General features: G+C 40.0%; 1 protein-coding gene across 1 annotated transcript; it reads left to right on the top strand.

The window, feature by feature from the left end:
* Window positions 1-1,041: 1,041 nt before the first annotated feature.
* LOC137749500 (uncharacterized) lies at window positions 1,042-13,447 on the top strand. Its single transcript, XM_068489599.2, has 17 exons — window positions 1,042-1,376; window positions 1,926-2,044; window positions 2,214-2,259; window positions 2,400-2,472; window positions 2,563-2,620; window positions 3,310-3,405; window positions 3,920-4,037; window positions 4,108-4,374; window positions 5,012-5,113; window positions 5,295-5,652; window positions 5,733-5,846; window positions 6,301-6,929; window positions 7,058-7,254; window positions 7,388-7,610; window positions 7,974-8,093; window positions 8,642-9,415; window positions 10,022-13,447. Exons 1-17 carry the CDS (start codon window positions 1,281-1,283, stop codon window positions 13,088-13,090), a joined length of 6,459 nt encoding a protein of 2,152 aa, XP_068345700.1. The 5' UTR covers window positions 1,042-1,280; the 3' UTR covers window positions 13,091-13,447.
* Window positions 13,448-13,485: the final 38 nt, after the last annotated feature.

The following is a 13,485-nucleotide window of genomic DNA, read 5'->3' as shown; positions in this document are numbered from 1 at the left end:
AAAAGGTGAAGGCGTTGGCGAGGTGTTTGATGGATAGCCCCGCTTAGGCGAAAGTCTTAAGGCGTGAAGCGAAGCCGCAGAAACAAGTTTAACTCACATAACTAAGTTTAATCAAGCAATCAAATTAATCAATTTCAAACATCTACTTAAGTAAGTGCCTATAAGAAATTAATAATCTAAATAAAAATATGTTTTCTTTTCTACGACCAATTACAAGAATATTTAGGAAAATAATAAAAACAAAAACAAAACAATGCTTATCTAATATATATATATATATATAGTATATGAGAAAATAAATATTAGAAATAAAAAGTGAAGAGAAAAGAGATAGTGAGGTAACAAATGTCATTAAAGTGGGATTAGTTTTAAAAAAGTGAAGATAATGCGATAATAAATGTGGCAAAGTGGGGTCAATTTAAACTTTAAAAAATAAATTTTTTTTTAAAACACCAACTTAGCCTAAAAAACCTAGCCGTCTTCTTCATCTCCTTCGCTGGTGTTCATGGCCTGCAACTCAAAACAGTTCTGCAACTCTAAAAAATTTCCAGATTTTTGAAACTTAAAAAATAAAAAGGGACGCCCAATCGACGCCTCAAGCACGCCTCAGGCACCTAGGTGCGCCCCAAGAAGGCTAGGCGTGTATTTCATCGACTCCCTTAAAATAGAGACGAAAATGGTGCCACCCCGCCCCAAGACCGTCTAGGCGCATCTCAAGATGAGTCTTTTAAAACACTAACTCACGCCGACACTTACACTCTGGATTCAAATCCATCCCCTGTTTTATCACCTGTAAAAACAAAAACAAAACAAAACAAAACAAAAAAAAAAAAAAAACACCCAATAGAAGTCTTATTCAAATTTGAATTTTTGAGTGGGATAGTATGGTTCTCGTTAAGAACAAATTTATGAAAGGTTTAATAATTCGTAACCGTAATTGTCGGAATAAATTGAGGAGGTGTCAGGTAATTGGAAAGTACATAATTACACAAACACCCCTCCGAAGATGGATAAATTATTATTGAAACAACAAGAAAAAATACAGTCTGTTATTCGGAAAAGTTTTCGGTCTTTCTTATGCCCTTTGTTCTTGTTCGTAGAGCTTTTCTGTTCTGACGATCTCATTTTCCTTCGCTCCAAAATCACGCTACCAAAAGTCCCCAAATTCCGCTGCTTTTAGGGTTTTGAATTGGGCGGTGGAGCGGATGCCAGCGGAGTGGGGGGGGGGGGGGTCGGAGCTGAGCTGGCAGCGTAGACAAAGCGAATCGTAGAGTGACACAATGAAGGCGGGAAGCGCCGCGAAGCTTATCGTCGACGCCCTGCTCCAGCGGTTTCTTCCTCTCGCACGGCGTCGTATTGAGACTGCTCAAGCTCAGGTCCGTTTTCTGATTTGAATCCACTTGAAATTCTGCAAATTTTCACATGTTTGATTGAATTTAGGTTTCTCAGCTCCGTCTGCATATCTATGTAGCTCTCTCTGTGAAATTAGCATTCTTTCGTCGTCAATAAAGATCTTTGTTCCGCTTGTTTTTGCATTTCACTTCATATTTTGATTCCATGGTTTCCAGCATGCTTTAGCTATAGTGAATTTCGTAGTGGCTCGAGGAACTTGGTAGAGTTACTTAGGGTGGTCATTTGTTCCTTTGTAATCTTTGTAATCATGATTTTGAAACGTTAGTTGAGGAAAGAGTAATTAACCAGGATGAAGAAGTTAAAAATAGTTGCAGGGTTTCATCTTAGGTTCCAAATGCTGTCCAAGGTCCTCTATTTATGTAGAAATGGTACCGACATTGTCATTTGTTGCTGCACATTGTCTATATCTTTCACAAGATGAGTTAGTGCCTTTGTTGTTTAGTGAATGTTTGTTTTGCTATGATATCTTACAAGTGATTTTTTTCTCTTTTCGTTATGTGTGGAACTTATAGGATGGGCAATATCTCCGACCATCTGACCCTGCTTATGAGCAAGTGCTGGATTCATTAGCTATGGTAGCACGGCATACACCAATACCTCTTTTAGAAGCTCTTCTAAGATGGAGAGAAGGGTGGGTTTCTTCCTCTCCTTAGTTGTTCTGGACTTGATGCCTTTATCCTAACCTCTTGTTTATAATGGCATGGGTAGAGCTACAATATGTCAAAGCATTGTTGTTGATCCGAGTTATTCATTGTTTTTGGCCCAGCCATTTCATTTAACATAGAAATCTTTTGTTGCAGTGAATCCCCAAAAGGCGCAAATGACGCATCTACATTCCAAAGAAAGGTTTGTATGGAGCAGTTTGCATAGTATAGAAACTAGAATATCAAATTTTATGACTTTTTCCATTATTTTCAACATGTATTTGTGATTGGGCAGTCTGCTTCATTAGTTATAACTTTCATGCTATGTTTACTGAAGCTCAGCTTGCGGTGGAGTGCATTTTTTGCTCAGCATGTATTCGCTTTGTTGAGTGTTGTCCACAAGAGGGACTTACAGGTTAGTTCATTTCATTGGTATTTTATTTTACCTTGAGGCTTGCGAAGTTGTATTATTCAGTGAACTAACACAGGCTTTGTTTTTATGCAGAGAAACTTTGGTCTGGGCTTGAAAATTTTGTGTTTGACTGGCTGATCAACGCTGACAGGTAAAGCTATAGTTGGTTGTGGGAACTTCTTTATTATATGTAGTGGCTTAATTTTGGTGTCTGTTATATGCTTCATCATGCGGATGCTTTTCCCAGTTCTCTTGTATTTGTCGTATGACTCGTACCTTTCCCATAAATTTGATATATGCATGGAGTATTTGTTGTGGACTCTTTTTTTTTCTTTTAATCAGGAAAGAGAAAAGGTGAGGATCTATTTGACGTTTTTTGCCTCAGTTCTTGATATTCATTTCTATGTTGGTTCTGACTTTATGATACACAAATTTATAATAAAATTGGAGTACCAGGATGTTGTTTGGATCTAAGCATTTAACCTTATGTCCTGGGTGTGAATGTGAAAGCAATGTAAGATGACTGATTAACTGGATAATACTGGCTGTTCTTTATTTTAGTTGAGGGAGTTTTAGCATAAAATTTAATCAAGAATAATGCCTTTGGGATGATACGATTTTAGGAGAGGACACTGCTATAGCTGTTTACTAGAGATCTAACTCAGAGAGCTGAACTTCCCTACAACCCCATTCCCTGCTGTTATATGTACTGCAGAGGGCCAGAGATGAAGGGACTCAAACACATATCTGAAAATTTGATAAAAGTAAACCTCATCAGAAGCTTTATTTTCATTGGTCATATACTTATCTGGGTTGCAATCCATTTTACTGTTATTGCAGGGTTGTTAGTCAGGTTGAATATCCTTCATTGGTTGATCTGCGAGGACTTCTTCTCGACTTAGTTGCTCAGCTCTTGGGTGCCTTGTCTCGAATCAGGTGACAGAATATCACCAAACTCCCTCACCCCCTTCCCCCTCTCACTCGTAAAAGAAAGGAAAGAACACAAAGAAGAGAATTGAAAAACGATTTAAAAATATTGTTCATTATTAAATTGGATTTGAAATATGTTATTTTGATGATTTTGTATCTTTTAATACTCTTGCTTTGCGGTATTTGTGATTTAGGCTGCATAGGTATTAGGTTGATAGGTAATGCACTAGCATTTTCTTTCAAATTTAATATAGTTCTTTTTAATTTTATCATCTGTCATTTGTGAGGCTGGGTGTATATTAACTCGTTCAGTATTATTTGATAATATATGTTGTTCTGACCAATTTTACATATATTATTTTGATAATATTTGTTGTTCTGACCAATTTTACATATATTATTTTGATAATATTTGTTGTTCTGACCAATTTTATGTAATCTGGCATCTTAATTATATTTACCTATCCAGTATGATTAACTACAAGTTTAGTTAATGTTATATACTGATTATCATGTTCAGGTTTAGCTCGGTCACTGAGCGCTTTTTCATGGAACTCAGTATTCGTCGAATCGACACTAGTGTTGCCCGAAGTGAAACGCTTAGTATCATTAATGGAATGCGCTACTTGAAACTTGGGGTATGTGGATAGTAACATTCATATAGGAAAAATGATATTAGGATGACTCTGTAACTAAAGTAACTGTCAGGTAAAAACTGAGGGTGGACTGAATGCGTCTGCTTCCTTTGTGGCAAAAGCAAACCCTCTCAATCGTGCACCACATAAACGCAAAAGTGAGCTCCATCATGCTCTATGCAATATGCTTTCAAATATCCTAGCACCTTTGGCAGATGGTGGAAAAAGCCAGTGGCCACCTTTAGGTGTAGATCCTGCACTTACACTCTGGCATGAAGCTGTTGGGCGGATAAGAGGACAACTTATCCATTGGATGGAAAAACAAAGCAAACATATTGCTGTAAGTTGACCCCGCTGTTTTACATATTTCTTATCTGATTCTGATTTGGGTTTTCCAATATCGAAAATGTGCAAAATAATATTCATAGTACTTTCACTTATCATGGAGAAGGTAACCCCTTTGCACTTTACCATTGCCTCCATTTGATTTCGGTATACAATCCAAAAATGAAACAGAAAAAGAATTTGATGCCTTATACAGCGATTAAAAGTTTATTTCTTTATACAGACTGTCATCGTAGTCCTGGAATTGTATTATGAATATCTCATCTTTTAAGCTGAAGTACTTGTCGCCGCTACTGGGGCAGTTTGTGCATGACAAGTTCATGTTCCACTTTTACAGAGGCATGTTTTGGTATTAGGTTACAGAGGCATGTATTAGGAGTTTCACTTGATTATATTCTAGAATTACAAGCATTCCTCTGAAAGGGTCCTCCATTTTTTGTAGCTGTAGTTTTTCTGATGATGTTTGGCTTAAATGATTGCTGTTAGATAGTGTGGCTGGTGTTTGATGTTTTTATTTCCAGTTATGGGGTCAGGTCAATTGTTACTCTTTTTCCCCTTTGCCATTATTGTTAAATATGCATTTTCTGTCAAGCTAGTGCTGTCTATTACATCCTCCCCATGCATTTTGTCAGGTTGGTTACCCTTTGGTAACTCTTCTTCTCTGTCTTGGCGATGATACATTTTTCATCCACAACTTAAGCCCTCACATGGATCAACTCTACAAGCTTCTTAGAGTAAGTTCATGAAACAAATGGTGTAGGGGAAAATAAAGCGTATATTTGGTTAATTGGTTGTATTTTCCAGGTCCAATCATGTTTTCTTAGCATGTTCATATGTTGAAGGGTGGGAGCCATATCCTTGTAGTTTTCCATTTCATGCGTAAGTTGTATGACATTATGTAGTTTATTCATTCAGGACAAGACCCATCGTTTCATGGCTTTGGACTGTCTTCATCGAGTTTTGAGGTTTTACTTGAGCGTCCATGCATTAGGCCAGTCGCATAATCGTACATGGGATTACTTGGACAGTGTTACCTCACAACTGTTAACGGTTCTGAAGAAAGGAATGCTTACTCAGGATGTCCAACATGATAAACTTGTGGAGTTCTGTGTGACTATAGCAGAACATAACCTTGATTTTGCCATGAACCATATGATACTGGAACTACTGAAACAAGATAGTCCAAGTGAAGCAAAGGTTATTGGTCTCCGTGCTTTGCTCGCCATTGTAATGTCACCTTCAAGTCCGCATGTCGGCTTGGACATATTCAAAGGTTCAGTCATATGCTTGTAACCATATTCTAGTGGCTGAAATTTTCAACTGATCCTCATTGAAGTCTTCTTACATCAACAGGTCATGATATTGGCCATTATATTCCAAAAGTGAAGGCTGCAATTGAGTCAATTTTGAGGTCTTGTCATAGAACCTATAGTCAGGCTCTTCTGACGTCTTCAAGGACCACCATAGGTATTTTATTTACTAATACTAAGCACAGACATTATGGAAGGAATCAAAATTTGTATATATATAGTAGGTTTCTCTTTTCATTTTTGCATTGATATGCTAATTAATTTTCATGTTGTCAGTTTCTGTATGTTGTTTACAATCCATGTTGTGATGGGATCACTGTCTTAGTGAGTTTGTCATATGCAGTTGACTCCTTTGCTCTCCCTACACATCACTGCACACAGTAAACCATCGATTTCTCTACCTTACTAGGCCAACCAGTAGTTTTATTGTTGTGCAGGCTTTTTATGAACATTCCTGCCTGCCAATCTCATTTTGCTAAGATACTAAATGTTTTTGTTGCAGTGACGGAATAATTAGCTAAAGTATAACCCAATTATTATCTGCGCATGCTGCTTAACTTTATGCTCACATTGCTGTAATGACAACACTAAATAAACTTTATGCTTTCCAGATTCTGTAACCAAGGAAAAGTCTCAAGGATATCTCTTCCGTTCTGTGCTGAAATGCATACCGTATCTAATAGAAGAGGTTGGACGGAGTGATAAAATCACTGAAATAATACCTCAACATGGGATAAGCATTGATCCTGGTGTTCGCGAGGAAGCTGTGCAGGTACTGAACCGGATTGTGAGATACCTTCCCCATCGTCGCTTTGCAGTGATGAGAGGGATGGCGAACTTCATCCTACGACTTCCTGATGAATTCCCACTTCTAATTCAAACATCATTAGGCCGTTTGTTGGAACTCATGCGTTTTTGGAGAGCATGTTTAATTGATGATAGACTGGAATGTGATTCTCAAGATGCAAAGCGCGTAGGGCGAAATGACGGATTTAAGAAACCTTCTTTCCATACAGCTGGAGAGTTGATTGAGTTTCGTGCATCAGAGATAGATGCAGTTGGTCTTATCTTCCTTAGTTCTGTTGACAGCCAGATTAGACATACTGCACTGGAGTTATTGCGGTGTGTACGTGCTTTAAGGAATGATATACGGTACCTTACAATATCTGCGCAGCCTGATCATAGTCTGAAATATGAACCTGAACCAATATTTATAATTGATGTCTTGGAAGAGCATGGGGTGAGTTATCTTCCTATCTTTAACCTTATCTTCTTTTGTTCCCCCTGTCCCGTTTTCGATTTGAGTTGTAATGTTGCAAATGTACGTCTTATTGAATTTCATTCATGAATCTTTTTCTAATGTTTCAGGATGACATCGTCCAGAGCTGCTATTGGGATTCTGGGCGTCCATTTGATTTGAGACGAGAATCTGATGCAATCCCTCCTGACGTGACACTTCAGTCTATAATATTTGAGAGCCCTGATAAGAACAGGTGGGCTCGTTGTCTTAGTGAGCTTGTCAAATATGCTGCTGAACTTTGCCCAAGATCTGTCCATGAAGCAAAGTAAGTATATTCCTGTTTACGTTTAGTTATCTTGTATCTTTGAAACACTTTATAATGATCAGGATTTTCTGGTCAACCCGAATTTCACGATTGAAATTCCCTGATCTTGTCGTAACACAATCTAAATTTGCAGGGCAGAGGTAATGCAACGTCTGGCTCATGTCACACCTGTTGAGTTGGGTGGGAAGGCTCATCAGTCACAAGATGCAGACAACAAACTGGAGCAGTGGCTCATGTATGCAATGTTCGTATGTTCATGTCCACCAAATAATAGAGAAGCTGGTAGTATAGTTGCAACCAAAGATCTTTACCATCTAATTTTTCCATCTCTAAAATCTGGATCTGAGGCACATATAGTAAGTACTTGCTAGATGTTTGTTTAATTTCAGTATTTTATTATATAAATGGATATATGGAATCATGGATACAAGAAGATTTTTCGTGGTTACAAATTGTCATGTCTAGCGTACCTTGTCCTTATTTTCTTTTTCTTGTGATTACAACAAATTTGTGGTGGGGGTCCAGTTCTAATGCCCGTAGAATTGGATCCTATTGTTATGTTACTACTAGTTTCAGGTCTTTTGCATCTGTAAGGGTTTCTTTAATTAGAAAACATATTTCTTTTCATTGATTAATTATTCCATGCTCGTTGATTAATTATTACATGCTTGTTGATTCTCTTCAACTGGGTAGACTAAATTTCGTCCTTTCTAATTTAGCATGCAGCAACGATGACTCTTGGCCGCTCGCATTTGGAAGCATGTGAAATCATGTTTACTGAGCTTGCATCTTTCATTGATGAGGTTTCCTCAGAGACAGAGGCAAAGCCAAAGTGGAAGGTGCTGTATAAACTCCTCAAATTTCTTTTATTCAAGGCTGTCATTTGAAGAGACAGCATTTTGAAGTATCAATTTGCTATACTTTAACATAAGGGGAAAAATTCATGCTGCCAACATCAGAAGTGGCTAGCATGCCAATCATTTGTGTGGTTCATACGTTTTGGTATTCTATTCAGGTGTTTTGGCAACAAATGATTATTTCCCTTTTATAAATATTAATCCAACTCCCTTTCTTTCATCAAATGAAATATTTACCATCTCATGCTCAAATTGATGATATTATAATTTTGTGCAGCACTTTATGATAAAGGAGATTTGTATTAATTACATTGACAGCAGTTGATCTTTGTACCTACTTTTAAGTTGATTTCTAGTCTGTATAGCTTTCAGTTTTGAGTTGTTTTATATTAGCAAAATGTTTTGTTAAACTGATTATACGTAAAGGCTCAAGAACTATTTGAATATCCTTTATTTTTTGCTTCAACAGTTAAAGTGCTTCATTAGTTAGATATTGGTTATCAGTGTATCTGACTAAACATGATATACAGAGTCAAAAATCTCGCCGGGAGGAGCTTCGTATCCATATTGCAAATATATTTCGTACTGTTGCTGAGAATGTATGGCCTGGCATGCTGGCCCGTAAGCCAGTTTTCCGTCTCCACTATCTGAAGTTCATCGATGAAACAACCAGACAGATATTGACAGCACCTGCTGAAAACTTCCAAGATATGCAGCCTCTCCGCTTTGCACTTGCTTCTGTTCTAAGATCACTAGCCCCCGAATTTGTTGAGTCAAAATCAGAGAAATTTGATGTCAGAACTAGAAAGCGACTGTTTGATCTTCTTCTCTCCTGGTGTGATGACACAGGCAGTACATGGGGCCAAGAAGGTGTTAGTGATTATCGACGTGAGGTGGAACGTTATAAGTCTTCTCAGAATGCCCGGTCAAAAGATTCTGTGGACAAAATATCATTTGATAAAGAACTTAGTGAACAGGTTGAAGCCATCCAGTGGGCCTCCATGAATGCTATGGCTTCACTCTTATACGGGCCTTGCTTTGATGATAATGCAAGGAAAATGAGTGGCCGTGTTATATCTTGGATCAACAGTTTGTTCATTGAGCCAGCACCTAGGGCTCCATTTGGGTACTCACCAGCTGACCCAAGAACTCCATCATATTCGAAGTACACTGGAGAAGGAGGTCGTGGGACTGGTGGTCGTGATAGGCATAGGGGTGGTCATCATCGTGTTTCTTTAGCAAAACTGGCTTTGAAGAATCTATTACAAACAAATTTGGACCTGTTTCCTGCTTGTATTGATCAGGTACTCACGTCTCCTTTGCCTATTATGTTCCTTCATCATTAGATTTTTTTTTTTTATTTATTTATTTATTTTTTAATAAAAAGAGCCAGAGGGACAGTGCCCCTACTATATGTTATGTAGAATTTATTCCAGCCCTGAAGGCTGATTAGCCTATGCTAGATTGAGTCTGTTGGGGCTATAGCTCCTTCTATTAGAATCTTCGCCCTCCTTGCCACTTGAGGATCCTGTAATTTGATTCACTTTGCTGCGTACTACATATGATAATTGATGGACTGTTAATTCACTAGTAAATTCATCATATTTACAGATGATTCCTTGACAATCAACAAGGTAATTCTGACTTCCATAGAAGTAACTTGGTATTTCAAGTACTGAGAATCTACCGAGTGCTTTGCAAGTCGGTTGGAATAAAATGTCAAAGTCAATTCTCTTCCTTTTTTTCCTAGAAAAATTCACATGCTTTCTCTCTGGTCTTCAGTTGCATCTTTACTACATTGCTAGGTTGGTATGTTGTATATTCACTGTTTTGTTGGGAACTTACATCTCAAAATTAAGAGATTTCATTTTTATTTAAAAGTTAAGAACATATTTGATACCTTGTTGCAGTGCTATTACTCTGATGCTGCTATAGCTGATGGATACTTCAGTGTGCTGGCTGAGGTCTACATGCGCCAAGAGATACCAAAATGTGAAATCCAGAGACTTTTGAGTCTAATTCTCTATAAGGTTGTAGATCCATCAAGACAAATCCGTGATGATGCCCTTCAGATGCTTGAGACACTTTCTGTTCGTGAGTGGGCTGAGGATGGCATTGAGATCTCAGTGAATTATCGGGCTGCTGTTGTGGGTAACCTTCCTGATTCCTACCAACAGTTTCAATATAAGCTCTCGTGTAAACTTGCCAAAGATCATCCTGAGTTGAGTCAGCTTCTATGCGAGGAGATTATGCAGAGGCAACTTGATGCTGTTGATATAATTGCACAGCATCAGGTCTTAACATGCATGGCTCCTTGGATTGAGAACTTAAATTTCTGGAAACTTAAGGACTCAGGTTGGAGTGAAAGATTACTAAAAAGTCTTTACTACGTGACATGGCGGCATGGTGACCACTTTCCTGATGAAATTGAGAAACTTTGGAGTACAATTGCTAGCAAACCCAGGAACATTAGTCCTGTTTTAGATTTCTTGATCACAAAAGGGATAGAGGACTGTGATTCAAATGCATCTGCAGAAATAAGTGGTGCTTTTGCTACATATTTCTCTGTTGCAAAGAGAGTAAGTTTATACTTAGCACGGGTATGTCCTCAGCGAACAATTGACCACCTGGTTTACCAGTTAGCTCAGCGCATGCTGGAGGATAGCATAGATCCAATTGGGCCTATTGCAAATAAGATTGATGCTAATGGAAATTTTGTGCTAGAATTCTCTCAAGGGCCTGCAGTTCCCCAAATTGCGTCACTGGTGGACATCCAGCCACACATGTCACCATTACTTGTCCGGGGCTCCTTTGATGGTCCATTAAGGAATGCAAGTGGGAGCCTCAGCTGGCGAACAGCAGGTGTGACAGGCCGAAGTGTCTCTGGCCCAATAGGTCCAATGCCTCCTGAGTTGAACATTGTTCCTGCAAATGCAGGCCGATCAGGTCAGCTCCTTCCAGCACTGGTTAATATGTCAGGGCCTTTAATGGGGGTCAGAAGTTCAACTGGAAGCTTGCGGAGTCGCCATGTTTCTCGGGACAGTGGAGACTATCTTATTGATACTCCAAACTCGGGTGAAGACGGGTTGCACTCTGGGGTTTCCATGCATGGGATTAGTGCAAAAGAACTTCAGTCGGCCTTGCAGGGCCATCAGCAACATTCACTGACACATGCAGATATAGCATTGATCCTGCTCGCAGAAATCGCATATGAAAATGATGAAGATTTTCGCGAGCACTTGCCTCTTCTCTTTCATGTTACATTTGTTTCGATGGATAGTTCGGAAGACATTGTGCTGGAACACTGCCAACATCTGCTCGTTAATCTTCTATACTCTCTTGCAGGACGACACTTGGAACTGTATGAGGTTGAAAATAGTGATGGAGAGAACAAGCAGCAGGTTGTGAGCCTGATCAAGTATGTCCAGTCAAAGCGAGGAAGCATGATGTGGGAAAATGAGGACCCCACGGTCGTGAGATCTGAGCTTCCAAGTGCAGCGTTGTTGTCTGCTCTAGTTCAGAGCATGGTGGATGCTATCTTCTTCCAAGGAGATCTTCGTGAGACCTGGGGAGCTGAGGCACTGAAATGGGCCATGGAGTGCACATCGAGACACCTAGCCTGCCGCTCACATCAGATTTACCGTGCTTTGCGGCCTAGTGTCACAAGTGATATGTGTGTGTTGCTCCTTCGGTGCCTTCAAAGGTGCCTAGGAAATCCAGTACCTCCAGTTTTAGGATTCATTATGGAAATCCTGTTGACATTGCAAGTGATGGTGGAGAACATGGAACCAGAAAAGGTGATACTTTACCCCCAACTCTTTTGGGGGTGTGTAGCTATGATGCACACAGATTTTGTTCACGTCTACTGTCAAGTGCTTGAACTATTCTCACGTGTGATTGACCGTCTATCATTCCGAGACAGAACAACAGAAAATGTGCTCCTTTCGAGCATGCCTCGGGATGAGTTGGATACCAATAAAGACATTGGGGACTTCCAGCGAATGGAAACCAGGAGTGGCTATGAGCAGCCTCCATCTGGTGGAAATCTGCCGACATTTGAAGGTGTGCAACCTCTTGTTCTTAAAGGACTCATGTCAACAGTTAGTCATGGCGTTTCTATTGAAGTTCTCTCACGGATCACGGTGCACTCATGTGACTCTATATTTGGAGGTGCTGAGACAAGACTCCTGATGCACATCACAGGCCTACTTCCCTGGCTCTGCTTGCAGCTTAGCAAGGATCCGGTGTTGGGGCCTGCGTCGCCACTGCAACAGCAGTTCCAGAAAGCTTGCTGTGTTGCGGCCAACATCTCTATTTGGTGTAGAGCAAAATCATTAGATGAATTGGCTACTGTATTTATGATTTACTCACGTGGTGAGATCAAAAGCATCAACAACCTCCTTGCTTGTGTCTCGCCACTCTTATGCAATGAGTGGTTCCCAAAGCACTCAGCTTTGGCTTTCGGGCACTTGTTACGTTTACTGGAGAAGGGGCCAGTTGAGTATCAGCGTGTGATACTGCTCATGCTTAAGGCATTGCTCCAGCATACTCCCATGGATGCTGCCCAAAGTCCACACATGTATGCAATTGTGTCCCAATTGGTGGAGAGCACACTGTGCTGGGAGGCACTGAGCGTCCTAGAAGCACTTCTGCAAAGCTGCAGCTCAGTGCCAGGTTCTCATCCTCACGAACCTGGGACGTTTGAGAACGGGATTGGTGGTGGTGATGACAAAATGCTAGCTCCTCAGACCTCATTTAAGGCTCGCAGCGGGCCCCTACAGTACGGTATGACATCTCCATTTGCAACAGGTTCAACGCCAGCGCACGGGAGTGCAACGGAATCTGGAATCTCACATAGAGAAGTGGCTTTGCAAAACACAAGGCTCATCCTGGGGCGGGTTCTTGCCGGCTGTGCGCTGGGGAAGAGAAGAGATTACAAAAGGCTGGTACCTTTTGTGACCAGCATTGGGAACCCCTAAAACTTACAACCTGTATGCCTTCTTATGCCTTCTTCTATATTCTTCTGTTTTTCATTGGCATCGTTAGACAGTAGAGGGTAGCCCCTCCCCACATCGTAGATGTTCAACTATCTATTCGACTCCCTTGGGAGTTATATATTCGATGTATATTAGTGGATGATGCGCGCGGGGCATTTGAGAAAGTTTTGCATACATGATGATGCGCCGGTGCATGGGGATTTTGTAAATAGGGTAGCGGTTTGGGAAGCTAATAGTGTAATACTTTGTACGGTAAACGCATTTTAGAGGCCTTTTCTGTCAAGGATGTTTTACATCCACGCTTTTGCCAATTATAATTGTTTGCGTTGCTGCCCTCCATCTCAAATTTCAAGTCCCTTGAATTTAATCTTGGCCAC

The sequence above is a fragment of the Pyrus communis genome, chromosome 17 (assembly GCF_041283825.1).
Source record: "Pyrus communis isolate YQ-2024b chromosome 17, ASM4128382v1, whole genome shotgun sequence".
NCBI classification, from domain to species: Eukaryota; Viridiplantae; Streptophyta; class Magnoliopsida; order Rosales; family Rosaceae; genus Pyrus; species Pyrus communis.
Note: the sequence above shows the minus strand (reverse complement) of the source record. Positions and strands in the feature narration are given on the sequence as shown.

Bases quoted from the DNA above. Each gene is read 5' to 3' on its own strand.
- LOC137749500 (XM_068489599.2), top strand. From the start codon at position 1,281: ATGAAGGCGGGAAGCGCCGCGAAGCTTATCGTCGACGCCCTGCTCCAG. The intron at 2,260-2,399 runs GTTTGTATGGAG...ACTGAAGCTCAG, and splicing joins CATCTACATTCCAAAGAAAG to CTTGCGGTGGAGTGCATTTT. The intron at 7,255-7,387 runs GTAAGTATATTC...CTAAATTTGCAG, and splicing joins AGATCTGTCCATGAAGCAAA to GGCAGAGGTAATGCAACGTC.